Source organism: Trachurus trachurus, assembly GCF_905171665.1.
Source record: "Trachurus trachurus genome assembly, chromosome: 15".
Lineage (NCBI taxonomy): Eukaryota > Metazoa > Chordata > Actinopteri > Carangiformes > Carangidae > Trachurus > Trachurus trachurus.
In genome coordinates this window covers 20,848,882-20,876,089 of record NC_139906.1, presented here as the reverse complement: position 1 = coordinate 20,876,089, position 27,208 = coordinate 20,848,882, and the positions used below count along the sequence as shown (strand labels likewise).

Here is a 27,208-nt window from a genome sequence, read left to right as displayed (position 1 = left end):
ATCTTGAATAACTGCTGGAATATGCACTGATCTAAAGCCAATTGTGAGCATTAATGACCTGGACTGTGCAGATGTGGATGACAGATAGCGTCAGATTCCTTACTTAACAGGCAGATCCACAGCAGGTATAGGGCTGTTTGGAAAACCAGCCGTAATGGAGTATTGGCTTGTATAATGAGAGAATATAGCAATGACACAGCAGTAATACTTCTAAACAGAAGAAAACTGAGGGGGTGGGGGAGAAGAAGGAATATGAAAATGAGTTTTTCATATAAAAAATGTGAATTGGTGGACATTCATTTATCACTTGTATGCACAAGCACAGGTCCTTTTTTTTCCTTGAAAAGAATGAGTCTGGTTTGAGAAGACCGACCCTTACAGTCTGACCAGAAACCCTTAATAGATCTGTGCCACCACTCCCCCGCTGCTCTGAGAGAAGCCTGTCACGTAGCATGTACATGCATTTAGGCTTATTTACCTCAATCCCGCCGGCTGGCTGACAGGCACGTTTCACTGCTGGAGATGCAGCATCGTTGTCTGGCATCCCGTTGATCAAAGAGTTTTGCGGCATGGCCAGCACATTGCAAAGGGTGACACAGAGAGCGCCATGCTGGTAATGCAAAAGATAACAGGAACACAACATCTGCATCCAGTTATCACAACCCTGCACTTCAGCGCTCACAACCTGGGCTTTAATTATCAATCATCATTTTTGATCTGCTGGTCAATAGGGCCCACGGCTCTGCAAGATAAACTCATTCATTAGTCCTCATCCTCAAATTAAAGTTGTAAGACCAGGGGAAATATGCCACCAGCCACATGACCTTTTAGTTTTTAAATTTTGCAAGCAAATTGGGATCAATGACCTCGGAGTGTCCAGTCTTTATTAATGGAGTCAAAAACCCAGAGGCAACTATGCAGAGTCTGTATTCTCTCTTGTTTATATTGTTATGCATATAGCTACTGGAAATGAAACCACAGCATTACTAAATAAGTTAATATCCCTCTTGACAACTCATTAAATATTTACCTGTAGCTTTCCTACAAACAGCGCTCATCCTGGTACTTCAAAACAGAAAAATGCTTGCATCTAAAGAGTTGATTTGTTCGACTTTGTCACACTCAAAGGTTACCTGTGATAACGGAAATGTCAAATCATTTATTCCGAGGGAAGGATCTGGGTCGATCTTTCCATCTCGGTGTTATTTGATGATTCAATTGAAATGGTGAACATTTTATGCAATTAGAAGCCAGAAAATGTAAAACGCCAGCCTTTCAGCGAAAGACTAACCACTGAAGATCTTCAGCTGAGAAGGATCACTTAAGCATTTACCGAGCACAGATTGGCATTTATTTGAAACATGAACACACAGTACCAAGAGATATACAAAAAAGCACTTTCAAATCAAAAACACATTTGAACATCCAAAAAAAAGAAAAGAAAAAAAGAAATCAGGAACAGTCAAGTCCTCTTGAATTTCCCTCTGTTTCTCATTTTGTTTTTAACTCTGCACTTTATCGCCCTGCACAGCAAATCTTTACCCATCACTCTGACATTGATCGCACAAAGTCTAGTCTGCACTTTGGTGGTAGAGGGGCAGGTGTCAGGGTTTGTTGAATGACACCACATGTCGAGACATTGAGGTTTTCACCTCCAAAGACAGCTGTGTGTGTTCTATACATTCTGTTGTTTTATTGACCTCTGGTCCAATACATTGCTTATTAAAATACAGAGGCTATAAAAAATATTTTTCACTAGTTCAGCATTAATGACCCCTATATGTATATATTCATAAATAATTTAATACATAGATAAATAGATATTCTGTGTGTGGATTATAAACTTTCATAAAAGCATTTTTTTTTGTAATGCAGGAGTGACTAGAGTATAAATGGTGAAATGCTGGAGGGCCGCTGTCCGACCCTGATGTCCAGTAGACTGTGTGAAAGGCCGAGAGTTTACATGTGGGTTGGCACTGGTGTTACATGCCAATGTCCCCCTTCGACGTGCCAGTCTCTAGCTCCGCTGGCACTCATTCTTACTGCAGGTGGCCTGACGCTCAATCTGCCATGTGCCCTCCTCGTATGTGCAGTAGCAGATTGTGCACTCGTCAATCTTCACCTCTCTGCCGGCCGGTATGACTGCTGTGTCCGCGTAGCAATTTGGCCCTGTGGGTGGTACAAGAAAAACTGGTTCAGACTGACTTAATATATTTTTAATACGTCTCCTTTGTGCTGTTGGCATTGTGTCACGTTATTGAGGTCAGCTCTGAGCACTGAAAATGTCTGATTTGTTTTGCTCCTGTGAATTAATTCATTGTTGAAAATCTCAGATACAGCACAGATGGTGCTGGAGTAGTAACAGGAAGCTGAGAAGACAAGAGTAAAGAAACGCCCGCGTTAAGGTTGCACTCCTCTGTGACATTTTCCACTGATAGACCCATGACTGCATACATTTATTGTGCTAGATCCAGCAAGGACAGTGTTCAGTGTGTAAAAGTGCAGTTTGAGGTCTGAACACACAATTCAATGTCACATGCCTTTTGTCCTGCCTGAAGGATCCCAATCAGTTTAAAATTCCATGAATTGCGTCCAGACTGACACCCTTGTCAGTCTGGACGCAGGTGATTTATGAACCGCAACAACCGTTGTGCTGATAGGAAGTCATGGTCTTTACTTATAAACCCAGTCAGTGACAATATATTTCTGGATAAGCAGCACTTGAATTACAGCTGAATTACAAGTTTTTCTTGCATAAAGTTACATAGTTAGAATTCATAGTGGAGAATTCATGACAATGATGTTATTATGTTAGACAAAAATATTCAAATAAATATGCTATCAAGTCAAGTTCATCATTAATGATTTATTGTGTTTTTCCTTTGTGAGATAAGAGTGAGAGAGTCTGTTACTGTATCTGAACAAAAACCACACAACAAGAAACAATCACACTTGATGGATGTGGCGACTGCATTTCCTGATAAACAGAAGATCCATAAGGTTTAACATTTGCCTTCACAATATTATCATAAAAACATACGATAATATCAGCATTTCATATTTTAAATATGCTAATGCTCAGCATATCAATACATGGTGTGAATCAATGTGTTTGACCCAGATTAATGGAGTACTGCAAATATTTAAATAAATGCTGGGGAACACATTTTCCCTTCATATTCACTTAGTAACCAATACTACAAACTTGATGTTTGTACTCCACTACAGAGAGTTCACAGTTTTCTAGTGCTGTCTGGATGCATAGTGAGAATTTGACTCACAGTATCCAACAGCCAAGCAATATATCCCATCATGCATTGTGCTGCAAGACAGAAAAACAGTGCACCAGCACACTCATCAATAACAGTGTGCAATGTTGTTTTTGGACACACTCCTCTAATAGGGAGTTGTAAATAGAGGAGTGATTTATTATGATACAACCTTGAATATATAAACCTGGATAAGTGCATAAATTACCACCTCATATGAACAAGTAAATCTCTAATTAGCCCAATTATACACTCTGGGATTTTGCTGCCATGTGTTTGAGCATGGCAAATTAGCTTATAGGAGCTAAACTTAGATATTAAAAAAAAATATGTATTTTGAATTGTGCAGCATACGCAGTTAACTTGTTAATTAGCCTTTAGACCCACCAATTAGCTCACAAGCTAGTTAGCTCACTGCATCTGCTGCCACAAATAAGTTTTCCATTTCAGCTTGTTCTCTGAATTTTAAATTTTACCAAAGGTTAGTGCTCGACATTTTATCTTTGTTCTGGTTGTTTCTATTACGCTGAGCACTGAACACAAAACTACAGTAACCATTCAGGTTAGATTTGTAGTTTAGGTTGATCCCCCGTGAATTTCTCTGCTTCTTTTGTTGGTGTTTCCACAAGATAATCTCAAACACGTTGTTCCTGCTCCTCTAAGATAAACTACAGCTACTACTGGCCAACGAAACAACAAAGGTTATCATACACATTTTATAATGTTATGTTGTAATCATCAATAACAAGGCTTCAGTGTTTGTTATTCTAGTCGAGGACCCACACTGCAAGACTTCTATGAAAGTACAGCGTGGAACAAAGGCCAGTGGGACACAAGCTTATTGGAAAGTAGGACAGGACTTAAGTTATTCTTTTATTGCTGCTTTTTAGATGTCATATCTGCTGCAGTGACCAAATCTCCATGTGGAGTTCAGCATGGTTAGTCGTCCTATTTCGTTTCTTTAAGGGTTTCATGACATCTCAGTGAGCTTGAACACAGTCAGTCAGTCCAAAAAAAAAAAAGATAATGAACACAAGAGACTGAATGTGCTGCCCTTCATTTCATTTCTCTCAGTGGAAAATGGGCTCTCACATCTGGGCTTTCATTGATTCCTTCCCAAAATAGGCGTTCTGGTTATGTGAATGTAAGGGGCACAGAAATATAATAGATACACTCGCGTCAGGATTTATGAACCGGTTTCTGCTGCTGGTGTCAGTGTTCAGTTGTGACAGGAATTTATTCAGGATGACACTGATACTCATCACATTTAATGGAGTGAATGAGTTTTCACCGGGGTCTCTTTAAAGGTGCCATGAATTATCAGCCGGCTTTGTATCTGCTTATCAAACCACCGGGCGGCCACTTACAGTTTATGTAGCGCTCCCATCAGGGAAGACATGAATCCTGGGATTACAGTGATTACAGTGAATTCTCAGGGTCTGGAGGGACAAGTTTCTATCCTCTACTGTCTCGTTCTGGGATTCAAACCTTCAACCAAAGCATTTTTGTTTTCATTTAGACTCACTTTGAGGTGTGCACATTAGATTGTTCCTTAAGCCACGGAGTAAAGCATACATTTTAGTGGACTTCACTGTGGGAATGCACAGTGGATTTGAGCATAACAACAAAATTAAGCAGCTATGGGACTGTTATTTTTCTCATTACTATAGAGGAAATTGGCTCACTAATGAAAATGTTGATGTTAGGTAAAAAAAAAGAAAAAAAAGAAAAAACCACAGCTCTGTATGTAGCCCAGAGAGTTGCAATAAAAAAAAAAGGAGCCACCACTGGAGCCTGGCTTATTTTGTTGCTTCCTTTCATGTGACACTGTGTGCACCAGAAATCCAGTGGCTGAACCCACAATAGCAAACATAAACGTGCTCCCTGTGTCACCTACAGAAATATGTTCTTTGGTACTAGGTGTGATGGGAAAGCTTTTCTCTTCAACCACTGGCTGGAAAAAAAAAGTCCTCATAAATCATCCATTATCTCTCAAGCTGCATGGCAAAATATAAACACTGAGGGAATTGTTCCACAACATCAGGCGTAGCATAACAATGGCTATTTCCCTTAGACTAACAAGGTCTTGAGCCACTCTGTTGTATAATTAAGATCCTGATAAATGGTGAGTGTTTCAGCTGCAGCCACTGCATTTCATTGGACGGCAGCACACCAGAAGGAGCGTGCTGGCACATCAATCAATGCGAACAGTTTGCCGAGGCCTGTCAAAATGTCAACCCTAACACATTTATAAGTCCTCAGATGAACACACACACACGCACACACCCTATCTGAATAACAACTCATCCTATGTCCCACGCTGCTGTCGCTACTGATTCATCATCATTAGCAGCATTTAGAACACAGTGTGTCGAATAAAAGACGCATATGTCAAGGATATCCTGGTAGAGAAAAATGTGAAAAATAATCACGCACTTTACAAAATAAATCATAACTACTTCCTCCTGGAGCTGGGATTAAAACCACAGCCTGTCAGCCAGACATTCACGGTTGCATGACACTCGCTTGTGTTAATTTATGCATGGATTCGGCGCCACTGTGCTTACTCATTGCCATGGCCCTATTATTCTGCCATTCATATCACACCCACCTTTTTGTCATTGCTTCATTAATATAATATATCCCCATCTTGTCATCACTCTCTGTCTTTCTCTGCCTCTCGCTCTCGGTGGCAGGAAGAGATTTTTATAGGCACATCAGGCTTCACAAGAGCTTTCCAGCGACACCCGAAGAGGCAGAAACAAATGGACTGTGCATGTGCATGAGCAGTTGGACTCAAACTGTCACTACAGCGTGTTAGAAGTTGGCATGGGCAGTGTGTGAAAAAGATAGCCATTAGCACCTGTGGCTTTGGCTCCGTGGCAGCGCCTAGATAATAGACGGGGAATCGAGGACACATCCCAATCATCACACCCCTTAATTCTGAAATGTTATAAACTTGCAGAGCTCCATTATAAGGTAATGGAAAAAGAAGAATAGCAGAAATCACTCATCTTAATGCATTTTTTGAGTACATTTGCATTATAAATGCAGAATAAAAATGACCTTGCCTTCCGAAGCCAGGAAGCAGGAGAACGTTCTTTTTTTTTTAAGGGGGGGGGGACTATGATTTAAGAACAATATGAATAATTTGTTGCAGAGATTTTAAGTGAAGCGGGTTCAGCCTTTCAGATATGACCAGCCTCACATACAGTACAAGCTGCACATGCCAGGTTTTTCTTTTGTTTTTATGAAAGTGCCACCTCATGTGACTGTTTGTTTGCATATGCTGTCTCCAGCTACTGCGCCCACTGATCATCTGAACAACCCGGCTGCACACACAAGTAGCACGACTGTCATAACCGATGTCCTTCACAGGAACAAAGCCACAAACCCCCTCGCCAGTCTGCACAGCGGTGTCCAGGTGATGGTTCTTTACTGGAAGACCTTCATTTACAGTACTAAAAACTCGTAAACAGCTTTGACGTCACTATAGAGTTTAATTTGATTTGTTTTGTTACTCTATGTATCTGTGTTGTGAAAAATGAATTTGAATGTCTCATTAACAGTGACTTTTATTCAGGGGAAAATTTAGAAAATAACCTCTAACGAGCAGAGCAGAGCCCAAAACCATTCATTGACGCAGCGGTACTCTAATTGTTAAGACATAATGTGACAAACCATTACCTTCATTCTGGAGACCTTTCTCTGTTGTTAACATAACTACATCCACAACACAACGGGCAAATGGCCTTTAGATAATAAACCGTAGCGGTGTGACTCGAAAGGGTGAAAGATGGGGAAAAACTCATTTTAACCTTTTGTGAATTTATTAAATGATGCAAAATGTCCTACTTTTGCTTTCCAGCTTAAATGAAATCAGCACACACTTAGGCCTGGTTATTATTATTCGTGATTACATCATGAATTACAGTCAATGTGTAAAATGTAACAACAGACTGAATTCATTGCTGGTTGTCGTTGCCGTACTTGTTGTTCTGAGAACAGGATAAGAAGAAATAATTGTGCTGTTTCGTTTAATTAACCATTCCTAAAACACATACTCCCAAACAGGGATTAGCCAATTGTAATTTAGCAACATAGGCTCTAATAGCAGCAATAGTCTATTAGATTATGTAGTTTGGAGGGTTGTCTGTCTATAACCTAGAGCAAAGGTGTAGGAAATACATTTAACAGTATATCTAGTTTTTGCAGGTTCAGGAACATGCAGCTTTAACCTCAGCCTTTTTCCTTTGTATTATATAATTTATGTAGCCATATAATAGCAGGCAGTTTCTCAGGCTTTGCTTTAAAACCATGACCGGGAGCAGTCAGAGGGGACGAGGAAACAGCAGCAGATATGTAGCAGGGCCACCAGCTGTCTGCTCAGGTATGTCAATTAGGCTGATGAGCTCACACAGATCGTGAGATTTAACCGCAACAGCACAAATGAGCAAACAGCGCTCACAACATAACATAAGCCATTGTTCAAGGAAGGTTTAAATCTGCAGTGTTATTGCAAATTGTATGACGTTGATTGTCTGTCACATGGTTTCTCTGCATTTTAAGATTTTAGATTTTTCTGATTTTCTGAGAGAGATCGTTTTTAGGATCTTTCCCAGTTTTTCCACCAAAGTGCAGATGGTTCCATATTACAAAACAACAGACTTTATGAGCATCAGTGGTGTGGCAGAGGGAAGCCAGACGTCCCCTGCTTTTCAGACTGCAGTTGTCATTTTAATAACGAGTCTCAGGCTCAGTAAATATTCTGCTCTGTAGCTGCCGTCCTTCCTCTTCCCAATTCTCATTCTCAGACAAACAGCTGCCTCTCTAAAATCATGTGTGCATATGTCGTGAAACCACAGTGGCCATGAGCTGTAAATGCCTTCTCCAGATAAATGTCATGTCTCAGAGGAGGCCAGGTTGAAGTTGGCAAGCCTTGATGAAAAAAAAGGGAATAATTACCCAATCAGATGAAGCCATCATGATGTCACTGCCAAATTGTTATCCCATGGGAAGCAGTCGCCCTCTGGCCTCACACCGACCAATTTGCTGGTTTATAACGTCATCGACATTGACATTACAGATAACAGCTGACCCAACAACGCTGGTGAGTGCAGGTGTGGAAGGATACAAAGTATTTGCGTTTGCCAAGCACATAAAAATGTAATGTGTTTGATGATGTAGCTACTGTTGTTTTATGGTGTGAAAATTAAACTTCAAATGTCTCCTGGTTCAGTTTGTGAACGAATGCATCTTTTATTCCTAATGAATCTGTGCTGTGTGTAATCCGTCTGGTTATTCATTCAGGTGGAGGGTTACATCCCCTAATAAATAGACTCTTGACTTCCTCAGTAGTTCTCCAAGTCATGTCACTAACGAGAATGTAATATTTTAGGATCTTATTTATGATCTTACCAGGGGCTGTCAGTTTTGTGTAACAAGGGCATCTGGTGCATGTAATGACAGGAAGCCAAAAGCTCCTGTTTCTGGCAGCAGCCACATGTCAAGGGTTTTTGGGAGATAATAGTCTGCAACGTTTTTGGATCGAATTCATATATGAATTAAGTGTTTCCATTCACTTCAGCAGTTTCTTTGTCAAATAGTCTGAAAGAGCATGAAAGATATAGGAGTTAGATATAGGACATTTTTAGTTAGCAAATCACGTATTCAGCAGGTTCATGGATAATCTTTTATCAACAGGTGAAATGGGACCGATATCTTAACATTTGTAATGAAGCATAGACTCTCCACCACATCCTAACTCAGATGCTCTGGTATTGTACATAGTGTAACAGTCAATGAGAATTAATTTGGAGCTCTAGTCTTCAACAAGCATCCTGCTACTGATTGAAAGTGGACTGAGACTCAAAACCATTTCCCTGATGCATTTGTTTTTCCACAACCAGACAAAGGAATAATAAATCTGACAGGAAAATCTGATTACATGGAATATTTGTCCAACTTATACTAAGATGAATGTAAATTTATACTGTAGATGCTACCAACAGAGTTTCATGAGCTGCAGATTTACCTCTTTAGAAACCGTGGTGGGTTTACTATCACAGACTGGAGTAAAATGAAGCCTGCAAGAGCACAAGGCCTCCACAAGATTAACAAAGACTTTGTCCATGTTCCTCCATTATGTGCTATTATAGACACCACTGGAAGCTTTTTACTATGTGATAAAAAAAAAAATCTTTCATCTCTTCTGGCACCTGTGGCAAGAAATGAATATCCTTCACAATACTCCTTTGATGCTGCCAATCGCATTTAGGACCAACCAATACACACACCTTTGTGAAGATGGACACAGATTCGTGTTAAGTCTCTGCTCACTAATGCACCGCTGGAGAGAACAACTGATGTTATCCTTAGGATCTCCACAAGCTTCAAGAAAAATACATTGAAAAATACATTGCAACACATTAAGAATACATGCGCTAAAATAATATCGTCCTGTAACAATAAATGCTACACTCAAACAGGTGTCTATGGGATTACAGCTTGGGCTGGTTCTAGCATTATGAAATGATGACTGAAATGGAAACAGACTGCAATCATGAAATCTTCAAAAGGAAGGAGTCGGAAATTTCTGTGCTGCTTTGTTGAGGAGACGCTTGTCCCGGTGAAATCCAACCACTACCTCGTCTCTGTCCTTTGATGTAACTCAACTCTTACATGTGTTGAATATTAGTAGATCTGGGTGGGTTTATGTTTTAATTTTTAAAGCAACCCAAGGAAACATTAAAGAGTCAGTTGGCATTCTGAACAAGCTGAAGCCTGTGAGTGACAGATCTAAAACTAAGAACCTACTTTTTAAAAAATGTCCCATATTTTACACTCTTCAGGTGTTTAAAGTGTCATTCCGTAAGAAGATACCATATTCATGGCTGGGTGTTTTGTGAATGCTCTCAGAAAGATATAGAAGATATAACAGATTACAAGCAAATATAGCATATTTTAGACAACATAAATTTCATCAGGTAGTATGTTGGGTCTAGGTGGGCGGGGCTTATCTGCTCTGTTGTGACATCACAAAGTCACAGAAGTCCTGATGGTTGGTTTTAAGGTTCCTACAGGCTGTGTGTGTATTTCTCTGTAGACTGAGTCTTAGATAATTTCACAATATGAATATAGAACCCAGATCTGTGTTATTATCACACCACACATGGACTTTTCAGGCTGAAACTGAAGATCGACTATTTGAAAGAATAAGTACTGGTAAATTTGCAACATCATTAGTGTAAGCTACATGAAATGTCGCAAAGCTTGACAGGAGTAGCAACAGTAACTAAGGGCTGGGAGGCTTCGCAAAGAGTCTGTCAGAGAATAAAAAACAGGCGCTAATTTTTGTATTCATTGGCAGGACCGACTCCTTATCTGTGTTGTCAGGGTGAGATGGAGGCTGCTTCAGATGGACCAATCACACCATTTCACATTCATATAAACAACTTCCTTTTCATTCGTGTTTTTTTTTTATGATTGTGTTTCTCTTTAGAAAAAACCTGTCACGTCTTAAAAGGCTCTATGAATCATGCTTCTCTTAATTTAAATGAGTCTGCATCCCTCTTGGCAACCAGGCTACCATGTCTCGTGTTGCTCCATTTGAAGTGATTTTGGCCCCAGTTCAGACTGTTTATCACATCCCCCCCAGATTAGTGTTGACCCTAATGTTCAAGTCTTGAAGAGCACCGCTTGTTTCCTCATGCGTTGCCAAGGCGATACCCTGCAAGAGCAAAGGACAAGAGGGAGGGAGCTACGGCCGAGGTGCCAAGGAGAGAGGCTTCTCCTGCATTGATTTTTTTTATTTTATTTCCTGAGCATTCTTCAAAAGCAGATGCTGCAAGAGAGAGAAAACTTGGCTTATAATTTAACAAACACTTCCATATCTTTTACACCTATATGTCAAAGAAGGAGAATAAACATTTCAAGGAAAGCAGGATAAAGAAAAACTCAAGTAGAGGACATGTTTTTCTATCTTTCCTCTTTGACTTGTATTGACTAGGTGTTCTTTGGGTGAATCAATATTGTTTAATTAAACTTTATGGTGGCAAGCAAATGATAGTCGCAAACTTCAGGGGGTATGAAACTATTTAATTGCAATGTGTTCCACTGCTTTAAGATAATGAGTAAAAAATGATGAGAACCTGCCTCCATTCACAGCTGTTCTTTGATATTCATGAACAACTGTCTGCGGTGGATGTAAGCGATACCTCTCACTTTCATCTTCCTCCCCTGGCTCTTCCCCAAGTGTCTCCTTGCGTACAAGCTGAATAACACATCTGAGACAGGGTGCTCTGCCATAAGCATTGATTTTGCATGCCTGAAAAGGCCAAGATAATGCCTGTGCATAATTGATGAACTTATCAAACATTGAAATACTTCATTGTGATTTATATCAATAGTGAGAAAAATGGTAAAGAGGACTGTTAGCTGGGAAATGAGGGTAAAAGACAGCAGGGATGACTTGTTGAATGAGAAGCTACTATACAGCTCAGTTTTTCTCTACAGATTGCTGCTTCAGTCTTTCAGCTCATTTATTCCATTTTCTGTCTTTTTCTCTGCTTTCTTGTTTTTTTTTTCTCTTACTTTTATGTTCACACTCCTAAACTCCATGACACACTATCCTTTGACGGGAGCACGACACATCTGGTTGAGTATTTAATTCGTTCCCATTAATGAGCTGAGCTTTGATGTGGCACTTTGAGTTCCTGGGAGGTCTTAACATCTGTCTTGCACCTCAAACAACATCTGTAGACAAGACAAACAACAGAACAAGAGGAGGAACTCTCCTACGACCTCCAGTAACCTTATTTTACATCATCAGTATTTCATCAGCGAGTCACCACGGCGGCACCGTCTCATATTGAGTGCTGCATGATCAACAGTGGTGAGGTGGGAGTTGACAATCATTGATCCTCATCATTTAAATCACGGCGTCTGTAAAACCCTGGCAAAGACTCATCATGAATAAAAGACAAAGTGAAATTCAATGTATAATCATTTTGATGTTGACACAAGCTGAAGGAAGATCAGTGGTGTGGTTTAGGGTGATGTCTCTTTTACTTATGTTTGTGTCTCCTTCATGTGTCTTCCATTAGGTTAATAGTTTAACAAGGCGTCCCCTGCATACTTCTTTTTTTAATTGGTGAAAAACATGAGTAACAAGTAGTGACATGGAAACTACAGTGACCTGGAAAACATGGTTACATGGTGTGGATTACATTAAGTTAGGTTAAATATGTTGTGGGTATGCATGATTAAGTGATTTCATAAGAGTCTGTGGTATATAATAAAAATATTCATCATCATATTCATAAGGCCCGCTCCCCTACAAGATATGAATTAATGTTGGACCTTTTATTTATGAAATATATTTTCTGCATCCTGTCCACTGAGGACAGATACACTGTCTCTTTGCCCTGTCAGGCGGAGGAGGTTCTGCCAGGTCCTGACTGTTTTTTTTCTTGTTGTTTACCTTGAGGTGTTTTGCATGAAATGAATGGATAATTAAGTCCTCAGAGTGTCATGTATGTGATGTATTATACCCTGACAGACACCTCCATTTTCTCCAGCAGGTGGAAGGTGACGCTCACAAAGATGTCTGGTGATTGCAGAGCCTGTTTACACCTCGTGTTTGCACATTGACCAGCCTGCCAGCTCTGTTCATCAAATCAGAGCCAGACACACTCCCTGTCCAAGAGCAGATTGTTAAACACATTCTGATACAAAGATGTTCAAATCCAATTAAAAGTTTGAGCTCTGATATTCACAGTAATTCTGGATATGAGAAAAGCCAAGCGGAGGCAGAGAAATGACAAGGATTATTTATTATTGAAGTGAAAATCTCACCTACTGCAGCTTTAAAAACCCAGTGACTGCTGCACAAATCAGGCGTAAATGCTGCTAAAGGCTATTTCTGCTTTTTTCTAAATACCACTGTGCTCCTGTTGATTACTCCAAAAGCGGCTGAGACCGAGTTGACACAGGGTGCATGACGATGTAGCAGCACACTCCTTATTATAGCTAAGTGCCATGCAGGTGTATGTGTGAGAGGAAATAACAGGAGCCAGCTAAAGGGGCAATGGAGAAATCTAGTTTTTAATTTACATAAATGTGAGGAGGCTCATGAGACAGAATTAAAACGATTGTTGGTCATTCTAGTAAAAGACTGCACTCTGCTCTAAAGCCCTCTTCAATATACTGTACAATATACAGCCCTGAAATGTGTGACAAAGGCTCCAACAGCTGGATCCTGTAGAATATAGTACATAACCAGTGTTTAGTTCAGGTGAACAGCTAATGGTGCAACTGTTTAAGGGATAGTTCAACATTTTGGCAAATTGCGCATCAGCTGCTTTGCATGAATTTACCTCGAAAACAACTCTGTCTCATAACTTTCCGTTATTATCTCATAGCGTGGTGAATGTGCAGGTTACAACTTGTCCACGAGAGCGTTTTGGAGTTGTTGGGTCGTGTATTTGATGAGTTTGATGAGGGAAACCAGGAAATCCCATTAGCCTCCGTAGCGTAGCTCTGAGCAGCTCGCCGCTCTACTCTGCCATTCTAAAATAGCTTGCACTGACTATTAAAGGTAACGAACCTACTCCTAAAACTATAGGGATTATGGCAATGGGCCAATTTGCCAAAATGTTGCACTATCCCTCTAAAACTGTTTTTGAAGAAAAAAAACTGGATGCAGCCCCTTCACTGGACCACATCTGGTGATCGTGTGATGCACAACACTAAAAGTGAGAATAAACCAAAGATTGTGGTGCTGAGAAACTTGAAATCCATTTTGGAGTTTAAAGCAGAAGTAAGCGGAATGTTTGTGTTAATATAGGACTTAAATAGTTATATCTTCCGACAGCAATCACTTACATGGAGTGTTTGGTCTGAAACACGGGTCTGTCAGTCACTCTGCTCTGCTGTAAGCCGAGGAGAAAACGTCTTGTATACTTCCTTGTATCCTACAACCTTTATCCAATGAGGAGAGAGAACGGCATGAAGGGCTGTGTGTGCAGCCAAGGGATGCGCATGAATGTGGTGACGTAGGGACGAGGGCGGGGACTGCTAACTCCATCAGCTGACAAGAAGTTAGCCAAAACGACCGGATCGCTTACTTCTGCTTTAAATTAATTTATTTTTTGATTTCGGCCCCTTTTTTATATAACTTAGGAACCTATGGCAGAGCATTTTGTTCAAACACTCTACAACAAAGTGTTTTTAATTTAAGACCAGTTTGATTTGAGCCTGTTCTTGGCTTCTCCACCACAGCAACAGTTGCCAAGGCTCATGGTTGTTATAGTATTAAGAGCCATCTGCGATGCCACACTGACAGAAAACACACTTAGAAACAATGATAAAATAACTCAAACTAATAGCCATAACACAACCCCCATGGTATTGTTACATTTCCCAGAAGGCTCCACATTTCTTTGGTGAGGTACACTGAGGATATCATTAAAAGAAAAACTTGAAAATAGAGATTTGAAGTGGGAACCGGCAGCTGCTCTCATTTTGCAACTCTTACTAAAGACTGTCTGACTGATAAAAGCAGACAGATTTCAAAGTGCAGGCCCTAACTTTATAGCACAGGTTTAGACAGCTCTTCCGCAGCCACACAAGACATCACACAACGGGTTTCACAGGCTGAGTAGTAGCCTCCTGCTCAATGTCAGTAAACTCATCTTAATGCGTAAAGTCAGCGTAATGCCCCTTTAACCACAGAATCCCATGGGAGTAGAATAATTCAAGTATTTCTAGCGCAGACTGTGAGTGTTAGTTGTGGTCAGGTAACTTAGCCTCTTAGACTTAGTGAGCTCTGTTTGCAGAATGGTAATGTGTGGTAATCTTATGGTAATAGGGACTGATGCCGCCCTAAAACTGAAAATCCTCACCGGCTGAATGAGCCCGTGGATTTGGTGGGACTTTTGACTGCAGATGCATGTTCTCCTCAAGTCTGCCACATCCCTGCACGGACTGCACTGTATCTACATCTGTCTCCTTGACTGATGTGACTGCGAATGCAACCCACAGCAAGTCCACTGGGCATTGCACAGGGGGGAAATATGGAGCACTGCCCAAAACTTGGCGCAAAGCAGTCTCAGCATGATCAATATGTGCATATATAAAAAGTGGGTGAACAGCAAAAAGGGAACAAAGGACCAGTGTGTATTCCCCAAGATTACAGCAGGCAAATATTAATAGAGCATGTAACGCTTCATGACTGCCAATGTTTTCAACTCGTTATCTCTGGACAGGGTTTTAATTTGAGTGGGACAACCTTTGATTGATAACCAGTCACAAACGTTCATTACACTTAAATGCTTATGTCTATAATGTTTTATGAGCCTAAAATGATCCATGAATTATACTAATGTGATATTCTGGGTGTAATTATAATGAACTAAGCAGATGGTGAAGAAAGTGCTGTAGGTGTTGTGTGGACATATTGTTTATTTCATCCAGTCGAATTATCCTCTTGATATATTTTCTTTCTTTTGCGGAGGAATTTCTATGCAAATGCAGCAGGTTTTGTAATTTCACTCGAACAATCTCTTATTTCTAATTATCTTGTGCTCATCATTTAATGTATAAATGTTCTGTTTGAACAGACAGCATGAAATATCACAGCATCTCTCTTGCAGTTTTACCCCAAAAACGATATTAGCTGCTCTGTCGTCTAATAAGTGGCTCATACAGACGAAGCATTTTAATGTGGAGTGCACTGTCTATCTTGACTCTTGTCACAGTGATGCTTTTCTTTCTCTTCATGCAGATTGCTTGCTCTTGTTTATAGCATACAGCCTGCACCGCTTTAAGATTCCAAGTCAGAGATACATATCGCAAGTCATCATTCTTTTTGCTGAAGGAAGCAATGTTGCTGACATTGCCATGTTGCATTAGAGTCACACCAAGAAAACAAGGGGACATAATCTAGGACATGCTGTCTGGAATCATCCGAAACAACTTCAGATAATCGACTCTGAGCCATTGAATTCCTTCTCAGATGGGCCAGAGCTCTCAAACCAATAGGATCATACGCTCACGGCCCCTCACAGCGAAAAACCCGAGCAGACCTCAAATCTCAAACAGACAGCACTGACGGATTTGGAACATACGCCGCAGCCCTCATCAGATAAACTAAGTAATTATATGACATTAAGACACCAGTAAATGTTTCTTTTTCCACAACTCGTGACTAATTAACCACATTTGTTGGTGTGACTTGGATCTCATTACTTCTATTGTTACAAATATGCAATCTGATATAGAAGCGGACTGCAAACACTGCAGTGCAGCACGCTGCGTTCTTTGTGTCAGCGAAATGATTTGTGCTACCTTGCCCTCGTATCTCCTGCTGAGGTGCCCTTGAGCAAATCAAATACACTTTACACTGACGCCGCCATGGTGGAGCCGTAGGTACCCAGCAGCCACCACGAGCAGACTGGTTATAGTGGAATCCTCTTGACTTCTACTCACCGCTCTTGCAGATGGGACAGCACTGATCCGGCTCGTACTCTGGGTCCACGCACTCCGTCTGAGGGCAGGCTGCCACCGAACACAGCACCTCCCCGCTTGGCTCGCACCGGCACTTCTCACATGGAGACACCTGGATACGAGAGAAGAAATAAGTAATTAACACCCTTAGAAACAGTTCACACACAGATACACACATGGAGACACTGTGTTGAGAGAAAACAAACTATCCGCTTAATTAATTTCTTGCTATCTTAGTCTCTGGCTCTTTGTGTGTCTCTGTGTCTGCCTCTCTTTTTCCACTGTTCTGTCTCTCCACAGCTCCACTATCCAATCAGCCGATATGGAGAAATCAATAGGAATGGGAAACAAAAGAAAGATGCTTCCCATTTTCTTTCTGCATGAACAGGAAGAGATAGAAATAAGTCGGTTATCCAAGTGTTCCTGCGTGTCTTGAAATAGAATAAATGAGGGACAAGGGCTGGGACTGATTGTATATGTTTGGAATACGCAGTTCCTACATTTCCGATCAAAGGCTTCATTTAGCCAAGGCTTGCATAAATCCGTGCACCTTTAGTCTTAACAAGAGAGCAAAGGTTAATTCTACCCGTGTTGTTGCGGATAGTAGAGGCTCGCGCCTCCGCACAGCACTCTACTTTGAAAAATGGAGCGAGGCAGCACTTAGTACAGTGCTCCAGAACTTAGCAATCAAGCGTAAAACCTGCCTGTTGCTTAGTTTCAAAGCTGCCCCCACCCCCTCCACGCCCCCACCTTGCAGTACAAAGGCTGACGTATGCTGCTTGAGAAATATATATTCCTGTAGATTTCCCACAGAAAAGACTTGACACAGAGCCGTCAGTAACACCATGTGTTAGAAGAAGAAACTCCATATTAGCCCTAACCTCCTGCTGAGACACTCACCACCATACAGAGAGGCTTTAGGCACTGTTAAATGTACCATCTCATAAGACACATAACGCCGCGGTTGTGGTGTAATCCTGGGGTCGAGCTCTTCAGAGAAGTGTCAGAAGATGAAACATTAGAGATTTGGCTGTGTGTGTGTGTGTGTGTGTGTGTGTGTGTGTGTGTGTGTGTGTGTGTGTGTGTGTGTGTGTGTGTGTGTGTGTGTGTGTGTGTGTGTGTGTGTGTGTGTGTGTGTGTGTGTGTGTGTGTGTGTGTGTGTGTGTGAGTAGTGTCTTACCAAACACCCACATGTGGCATCATGCTCCGCCGAGTTGTAACATTACTATAACTCTAATTCCACCATGTGTATCAACAGACTGAATATGGAAACACTCTGCTGAAGCTGCACTGCTAAATTCAGCCTCTGGTAATACGCCGGCGTTGTGTGAGAAAAAAAAGACAAGTGCTGACCTTTGCCATTATAAATCTGCCTGCCTGCTCGCTTGCATGCTGCAAGGCAAGGTAACTAGTTTCTGTGTAGCGTCTGTGATAAACTCCATTGAATGGCGAGGAGTGTTCTGTCAGCACTTCTTTCAAGTTTGAGCATGTCAAAAAATGAGTGAATGCAGTTAATGGGCTCACCTTAAACTCTTCAAGCGAGGCGTAGATCTTGCCCCGGAACTCGCAGTAGTTCTTTTTCTCCTTGCACTGCGGGCAGCATTGGCTAGTGTCCACTTTAATACAGCGAGGGTGAACCTTGGGACATTCTGGCTTGCTGCACAGAGGGCCCTCGTCCGTGCAGAGGCAAGGGCACGTCGAGGGGCCCGGGGTGAACTGCTCTCCGATGGCAAACACAAAGCCGCTCTCGTCCATGCAGCCTTTCCCCCTGTAGTCCGGGTAGGCATACTCGTCGATAGCGTCCAGGGAGAGGGTGACGTCACTGGTGGGACCCTCGTCTATTTGGTTCAGGCTGTCCTGTTCACTCCATAGATCCTGGGACTTCCCGTCCTTAGATCCCTGTGCCTCGGAGCCGAGGCCCGGCCTGGCCTGCCTCGCAACGGTCCTGTTGGGTCCCAAAGTATTGATTTCCTCCGGCCGCTGCTGAGCGCCGTACCCCAGCAGCTCCTCGGGGGCCTGCTTGTCCTGATGTTTGTCCTCCCTGGCTTGGGTCAACACCCTTTCCAGACGTTCTCGGCTCACTGGTAAGGTCGCTATGGGATTACACTGGGCGCCGCTCATCAGGAACCCAAGAACAAAGAGAACTTCCGCTGTCATGGCAACGAAGTGCAGCATCTCTCCCCACCACCAGCGAGGTGGGAAAACACCTTGGCTCACATAACACACTTCACATCTCAGGTGTGAGCCAGTCCATCTGGAAAGAGAAAATTAAACTGGGGTTATGTGCTCAGTATTTTGTCACTTCCCATCCCGGGTGTGGCGTTTGTCTCATTTAGTAGAACGGTGAGAGAAATTCAGGCCACTTCAGAGCACTGTTCAATCATGTCAAGCAAACATCCCACTGAGTGTGACGCAGGGCTGTAGGAGCAGTGAATTGGATCCTCAGGACAGGGACTATTCATAGGGCTGTGTTAGGAAATCAATACTGCTTCATACTGTAATACTTCCCCGCATCAATTGGTCACAGCAGTGACAGAGTAAGAGGAAAATCACCAAAGAGGGACCTGAATCTAACACTCTTAAACTCCTGCTCCTTCTACGGAACAAAGCACCGGGATCAATGTCTGCTTTATTCAAATGAATCACAGACAACTGTACGAAACCAGAAATTGATCTGAAAATAGAACATAATTCTAGTCTGGGAAGATGAATTTACTATAGCTGACAGAAGTGGCCGTATCAATTTCAAGATGTGGTCAGATCTGCCGAAGCCTCTGCCATGAGCCGAATATGCATCAAAACCTCCTGTAAAGGAGGTCCAATAAATTTCTCATTGTTTTCCATTAATCAAAATAAAAGCACATCACTTTCTTTACACTTCTGAGGAGTCAATATACAGCAGCTCAAGCGAGTGAAATCCCAGCCTCAACAGCAGACGTTGCAGAGGCTGCACATTTTTTGAAAAAGCCCTAGTCAATGTTTTTGTTTTATTCTCTTGCTTAACTTGATTTACTGCGGCGTCTTGAAATTCAAATGCCTTTCTATGATGCTTTGCTGCGTGTGGTGGCCTACTTCCATTCATTTCCCTCACTCCAAATGTTTGGTGTCGCCGCCGAGCTCCGTTTAACAGGCTTCAGTTGTGTTGACATTTATAGCTTCTTTTGAAAGGGAGGTGAGATTACGTCGTATTGACTGACACTTCAATTAACTGTAAAGTCCTGTCTGGGCTTGGTTAAGAGTAGCTCACCATATTGATTAATTTGTCAACTTCAATGAACATGGCTAATTTCAAACAGAGCAATTAGAGGCACTAAACAGGAGGTGATAAGCAACCGAGCACTAAGTAAACAGGAAGCAAACATGATTAGGCGTGTGGTGATACAGAGCCAGAGCAGACGTCATGTTGGGCCACTAATTCTATAAAATCAGTCTTTAAAATCAACTGCGGAGCCAAAGTCCCTCTCTATGTTTTGATTTATACATTCTGATATTTCTGAATTCTGATCCACTCTGAGGGAGAAAAGATTGAAATTGACTTCTGGCACACCACTGGTATTTGAGCGGTGTTTTAGCCGAATTGCTATGTTTGAGGCAGAATCCTCGGAGCTGCTGTGGAACTGAGAGGAAGCAGAACGAGGTGCATACCGATAATGTTGCTGCAGCTGAGAGAGGGAGAGAAGGAGAGAGGGAGAGAGATGAGACCAAGCCTCATTAGTAAAAGGACCTCATTTGGCTTTTCTCAGCTTCACCTCTCCACCTTAACAGCTGTTACGAGCTGTCACACAGATACCGCTGCCGTGCTCTCCGTCAGACTGCAGCTCTGGGTGGCTCTCAGGTGGGTTGTCAAGTGGGCACAAACTAGCCGTGGCACCGCAGCATATTACAAGATAAAGTCTGCCCATAGATATGTATTTTTATCACTGTCAACAGATTCAATAAGAAAATCACAACCAGGCAGCAACACCATGATCTTAGTACAGTAACAGGTGTTTTTTGTATCAGGGCCTGATACATCTTACTCCTGTGCCATGAAGCTCTATTATTGTCCAAAAACACATCAGTAAGACACCGGTGTACTTGCAACACCTTCCCTCATTACAGTGAACACACACACACTGTAGGTTATGGTGAGTCACTTCCAAATGTAACAGGGTTGTTAGTTACAGTGCAGTGTGTGGTAGGCTACAGCTATACTGAGAAGTGAACCCTGTCTCCTAGAATCTTCTATACAACTTGATGCAACAGCAAACACAATTTGAGCGAAACTTAAGTGGACATTTTCTGAACATAATGAGGACATGTTAATTTATCCTAAACATCCTTAACATATTGGTTAAATGTTGACAGATTTTTTTTATTTTCAGCCAGAATATCCAGTCTTGCAGTGAAGTATTTGCACAGTTGAGAGACACAGGAAATGGGGAGGCAGATAGAGGGGGAATGAAATGCAGTAAAGGGCCACCCGATGCGGGATTCAATCCAGGGCCGACTGCAGTGAGGACTATAGCCTGCTCAACTCACTGCGGCCCACAGCACCCCACATTATTACACTTTTTGATAGTTATGTTTGCAACATAGGGTTAATTTGTGTCCTGGTGTTAAACAGAGTTAAGTTCGACGTCAGACACAATGTGTTTTATTTCCCTAAACTTAACGGTGCTTTTAACCACCACCATGGCTTTGAATGTAGAGCAGGTGGTGGTCATGGTTGGCTGACAAGAGTTTCAGCCATGATCGTGTTCACAGTGGTGGTTATAAAATACATCCTCCCAGCAGTGCTGTTTCTTCAGGGAATGCCAGTGGCTACAGATCAGAACGTGACAATAAAGGTACCAGCAATACTTCCACTTCTGAGGATGTTTGAGGATGAACATTTTATTCTTCTCTAAACATTGTTCAATGCTAACGCTAAAAGTCACATTCAAATTTACAAATAGGCTACCACTTGGAAAGATTTTTCTAGCATTTTTTTTTTTTTTTTTATCTAAATTTATCTACAGACTTCACTCTGGATGCCAACCCGCTTCTGCTGCTGTAAATAAATGTAACGTTTTATTCTTTAAACAAATTGACATATAACAAAGTAGGGGTAATGCAAACTGAAATAGGCTAGCACAATAAGCTATCTATTATCTAGCTCAAATATCTTGTTGATGTTTAAGCTACTGTTCATTTATTGCCTGTGCTGAACAGCACCAAAAAACAATAAGTCAACTTAATGCTAAACAAATAACTTACATTGGTGTTGGATAGATGTTGGTGTTTAATATTCACTACACCAGATGAATGAATCCATGACTGAAAATAGTCCACTCAAAAATGCACTAGTTACTCATGTTTGGCTAAATAATCATTAGAAACTGCAATATCCCGCTGTTTCTTTGAAATAAAGAGCCCTCTTGAAAACTAAAATATGTGACCTGTTTTACAAGAATTATGTCTTCAGTAAGAGTAAACTTGAAAAGTACAGAGAGACCGACTTGTTGGTTTGACAAAGTGTTGGTTATAGTAGTCCTTTCATGGCTTTTAACAATAAGAAAAATACACAATAACACCAGCTGTGCATTTTATTCTTTAGAACCTCATGTTTATTCTCTGGATGTGCAAATTAAATCATTTGCTACATTCATTGCATCTTAATGCCATCTTTAATACAGATCACATTGTTTCTAAATGTCTGTCTAATTAATTCTCAGCCACACAGCATAATGTGTGTCAAATGTCATGGGATTTTAAAGGCTAGACAGGAACACAAATAAGTCCTTTTTGGTATAATGGGCCCATCCCAGTGAACACTTTCAAGATGCCAATGTGGATACTTCTTCTTACCACTCAAGTTCAAAGGATAGCAACTTCCTCACATCGATGGTGTTGCATAAGCCATTTGGTGAAAGGTCATGGATTTATCTTTGGCCCACAGCCCCGCAGAGGATTCTGTGTTTTGTTTTTGTTTTTGTTGTTGTTGTTGTTGTTGTTGTTTCTTTTGTTTCACTGCTATACTTTAAAAGACATTCTGGCAGAAAAACAAAACAACAACACCAAAAGAACCTACAACTATACTCACATATACCATGTCTTACTATAATTTATATCTCTGAAGCATTAGGTAAAATCTTGTGTTATGGACTGTTAACCAGACAAATTGTATTAATTTGAGCGTAATGAGCATATAGTATGTGATAAACTACAACCATGGTTCTGTAAAATCTCTTTAAGGACCTAGACTTCACATAGAAACTCTGTGTTTTTAGCAGCACTGCTCAAATAAGACACACTCACACTCATAAACTCTACACAGGTGTAATCTGAAACAGCCCAGAAGCCTCACACTAACTACTAGTTGCAGCCATCAATCAACGGCATACTAGATGTTATATAAGCCAGAATCACTGAGTTCATTCACACTTCTGACACATCTGAACACCCACTTCAGAGCAAACAAAATTAGCTATGTAAGTGGAAAAACTCTCAATTAAAACTTGTCAGCTCCAGATAATTATCTCTGGAAAACAAACACTAATTAATGCTGGGGAAAATGGCTGTATATATATTTTTGTCTTGAAGAACAGTCACCCTTTTCCACTGTGCACAGTTAAGTGGTATTGTGGTTTCCTTGTTATTTGACTGGTGACAGGTCTCGGCATGGCTCCAAATACTGAAATGGTGAGAACAATTATCAAGGCCCATAAAGTGCTAAAATGGCATGTAAGTCCTCCTCCAATTATAAAAAAAAAATAGAATGGAAAAACTTTTACAAATTTTAAAACGCAACACTTTCCAATTTGTATTACATCATAATTGGTGACCATTGACCAAGAAAGTTGTATCAACAGGACAGAAACCTGTAAACAGCCATCAAAATAACTCCTCTGAAACCAAGCCTTCCATGTAGCTATAATGTATTGCAAAATGTGTTTTAAATTGATTTTTAATGAATAAATAATGATGCAAACATAAGCTGGTGATTTATTATGACTACACACACACACACACACACGCACGCACACACACACACACACACACACACACACAAATACACACTCTTGAATATATTACTACAAAAAAAATAAAATAAAATAAAACGCGGCTCATTTATTCAAAGTTGATATCAAGTGAGTTTCCTTTTCCAACTCCACCACCACTGAGCTGACCTGCTGTCTGGTCAGTTAGCGCCCAGACCAGGGATGTGAAAGTTGTCAGTTCAGACCTCTGGTCTAACAGGTCAACTAGCAGGGAGACTCAATAGCTGTGGCGGCTGATTTCCATGAAATACAATATTAAAAAACATCTTCATAGACCAGGACCAACCCTTGTGATACCAATAAATAGTATAACACATACTAAAACAAACAGTAGCAAAAATATTTTAATATGCTCTGTAGCTGTGGTTAAAACCCTTATTGGAGTTATAAAAGTATAACTGAGCTTAAATAATAATGTCTTTATACATATATATATCAGATATACTGGACTTTTTTTGGCAAAAAGAGGAAGTAAATTAATGTAAATTTTTCCATGCACAGCCTATACGACTCCTTAGAAAAGCGACAGACACTCTTCTCTTGATGAGGTTTAAAAAAAGGTCAGAAGAAATATTTAAAGAGAACAAAGCAATTATTAAAGTCTTGACCTCTGTGTCGATGGTTCTCCAATTGAAATGGGCAATTAAAGTTTACACTTATTTTTACCACTGTGTATTTTTCCTCATGCTTTCAAACACAGAACTCAGTGTGGATTTATATTTCTGCGTAAGAACTATAAATAATAATTGGTATATTTAAGTATGAATGAAGTGAGTTTTACTGATATTTGATTCTGGCACAAAATCCACTTCCAGTGTAACAGTTTACGTCACAAAGCAGCTGTCCTCACTGGGCAGACTGTGATATAAACTGGACCATACATTAGAAGTCTCCTCCCCTCCTCCTTAAATGTGACCTGTTCCTGCTTCAGGAAGCTCTACAGCTTGATTTTCTGCACACAGAAAATCGTTTCCACTTTCCACTGACATTTAAATGTTGCTGTTGCTTCGTGTGCTGGGGAGAATGGAGTCAACATTAGCCTCAGTGTTTGGCAGCAGGAGCGGGTTCAGTCATTATCATCACCGTAGATATGAATCCGTCCGTCAAAGGCCAAAGTTCTGTTTACATCTCAGGCCATTGAACACAGCCGACTTGACCACTGAGGTGCAGCAACAATGATTAATCAAGCAAATACTCGACCTGGCTGTTACTTCACGGTTCAATGATGCTCACCATCGCATTGATTTATGACTCATAAATTATTGTCATTTTCATTATCAAGCAGAGAGAACAGAGCCCATAAGTCATGACACAACAACCTGAGCTTAGAGTCAGATTTTAGCTCCACCTTGACTAATAAGATACTATTATTCACACAGATTGAATTGGCATGGCTTCAAAAATAAACAGTGAGGCGCTTCAGATGTGTTTAGGTTGTCCTGCCTCTTGCTGTCTTGTCTGATGTCACTCAGACAGGTTTCTTTCAGGGAGGTTAATAGCTGTTTCACTCACAATAACGCTATAAATAGGGCCAAATGTACTGTGGCAGTGCTCTCATCTCCAGGAATTTTCCACACTCATGCTGGGATGGTTTTTTCTTTTTGTTTATTTGTTTATTTCTAATTATCATTTGCTCTTCATATAAAGGAGTTGCATTTAAAAGAATAAATAGGCAAATTTGTCAATTTGATCCAAATAAAAAAACTGATGTAGCAGCAGCGAGGCTCACAGCACCCTTCGTGTTTTGATTTCTGTTTAAGGCCGTGCATGATGTACAGGGTCCGACAATGAACCTCCAAAAACAAGCACACATCACATCCACATTGTCTTGGAGAGAAGAAAACAACTCCTGCGTTGTCCCTCTGTAAAAATCAAACTGGATGTCACTGAGAGGAAAACCATCTCCTCAGGACTGGAATTAACTCAGACTGACAATATGCCCTCACCGCTGTTTGCCCTGCATTTATTGCACATTATATTCTCCTACTTACACCGTTCCAGCATCCCAACATGCCATCGACAACACATGGGGGAGTGCAACAATTTACTTTGAGGTCTACTTCAATTTATGACAAAGCAGATCACGGAGGACGAGATGTGAAATGTTTAGACAGTGGAGGCTAGTGGGCTTGGATCTGACAGGGCAAAGAAAGTATTGAAATAATGATGCCACGTTTAAAAACTCATATTTATACACATAAACAGCTTGAAATGATGAAATCCAGTTACAGCAATAAGGGACACTCAGGCAGGATCCAGAAGTATTAAGCCATCTGCCAGTGAGTAAAGATTGCTGCAGGGCTGTCTAATTGAATTTTATCCTCCGACTGTAAATCCTACGAGTGACCCAAATCAAAAGAAAGTTGGCCTAAACATGAAATGCAAAACCAAGGGCCCTTGCAAAACTGTCATAAAATCTTAACATTATGTGCAAGGTGAGAATTCGCTCCTAAACAAAGGCTGCCAGGAGAAGTCTGAGGCAGAAACCACATTACAGCGAGGAGAGAAGATGAAAAGATGATGGTGATGGTGGTGGTGGTGGTGGTGATGATGATGATGATATAGCCTCTTTGAGTCTTGTGTGTCTCACACCCAGATATGTATTGACATTTAAAGAAAAGTGTGGATAAATATCACCAGTCTCTCTATGACTGATAAAACAACAGACATCCCCCCCCCCCCCAAAAAAAAAAGCAGCAAAGAGAAAACCATTTTCTTTCAACACCCTGTCACCATGCAAGCTCCTACTTTGCAAGAAAACTGAAATAATTTAATGATGCATGCATTGTATACTGTGTTAGGCAGCCTGGTCCACTGTTTGAGGCTGTGTTTACTGGTTGTTGCATCCTCAAGTGTGTGTAAGCAGACTGAGTCTTTGTGCAGCCTCTGAAATCCCCTCTGATGCCTCTTAGACCGTCCTCGCTCCTCTTATAGCATCCAGACACCAATACAGTTCACTTAACACTGGTTCACGTGCAGCTTCCACAGGTGCAACAGCCTTTTTCTGCATTAGTTTTCCCACATCAAGCTCACAAAGGCACAAGGTGATGGATGCTGTTTAATTCCCAGCCAGACACAGTGGCTTTACTGTAACCTTGAGTGAGTGAAATCTCACACGAAAAGCAGCTCATTCCCAAAGTTGATGAGAAACCTGAGCGTGCAAGCAATCTAGTGCAACAACGCACGAATAAAAAACACTGCAGACTCCCACACACACTCACATGCACGCACGCACGCACGCACGCACGCAGCAACACTGATATAATTCACCTGTGATCCTCGGGAGTCTGTCCGTATCCGTCAGTGCGCCGGCTTCACTCAGCCTTCGGACTGTTGGACAGCGGAGCTAGTAAGACAGCAACAAATGATCTGTGGTGAGGAGATGGAAACTGACGCTCGTTAAGCCGCTCA

The 27,208-nt window shown here is 41.2% G+C and overlaps 2 protein-coding genes across 2 annotated transcripts in view; one reads left to right on the top strand and one right to left on the bottom strand.

Moving 5' to 3' along the window:
• rmdn2 (regulator of microtubule dynamics 2) overlaps nucleotides 1-3,763 on the top strand; it is a 175,083-nt gene extending 171,320 nt beyond the window's left edge. The window contains exon 12 of the transcript XR_014596001.1: nucleotides 3,751-3,763. The gene's annotated coding sequence lies outside the window, so the exon portion shown is untranslated. The remainder of the gene's footprint in view (nucleotides 1-3,750) is intronic.
• On the bottom strand, nucleotides 1,718-27,208 carry vwc2 (von Willebrand factor C domain containing 2). The gene is made up of 4 exons (XM_083988568.1): nucleotides 27,068-27,208; nucleotides 18,300-19,029; nucleotides 16,758-16,887; nucleotides 1,718-2,169 (listed from the first exon to the last, which is right to left on the bottom strand). The coding sequence occupies exons 2-4, from the start codon at nucleotides 18,948-18,950 to the stop codon at nucleotides 2,018-2,020; spliced, it is 933 nt and encodes a 310-aa protein (XP_083844694.1). The 5' UTR covers nucleotides 18,951-19,029; nucleotides 27,068-27,208; the 3' UTR covers nucleotides 1,718-2,017.

Coding starts and splice junctions, on each gene's coding strand:
- vwc2 (XM_083988568.1), bottom strand. CDS start 18,950: ATGCTGCACTTCGTTGCCATGACAGCGGAAGTTCTCTTTGTTCTTGGG. Junction 16,888..18,299: donor CCTCGCTTGAAGAGTTTAAG/GTGAGCCCATTA, acceptor TCTCGTATCCAG/GTGTCTCCATGTGAGAAGTG. Junction 2,170..16,757: donor CTGTCCCATCTGCAAGAGCG/GTGAGTAGAAGT, acceptor TACCACCCACAG/GGCCAAATTGCTACGCGGAC.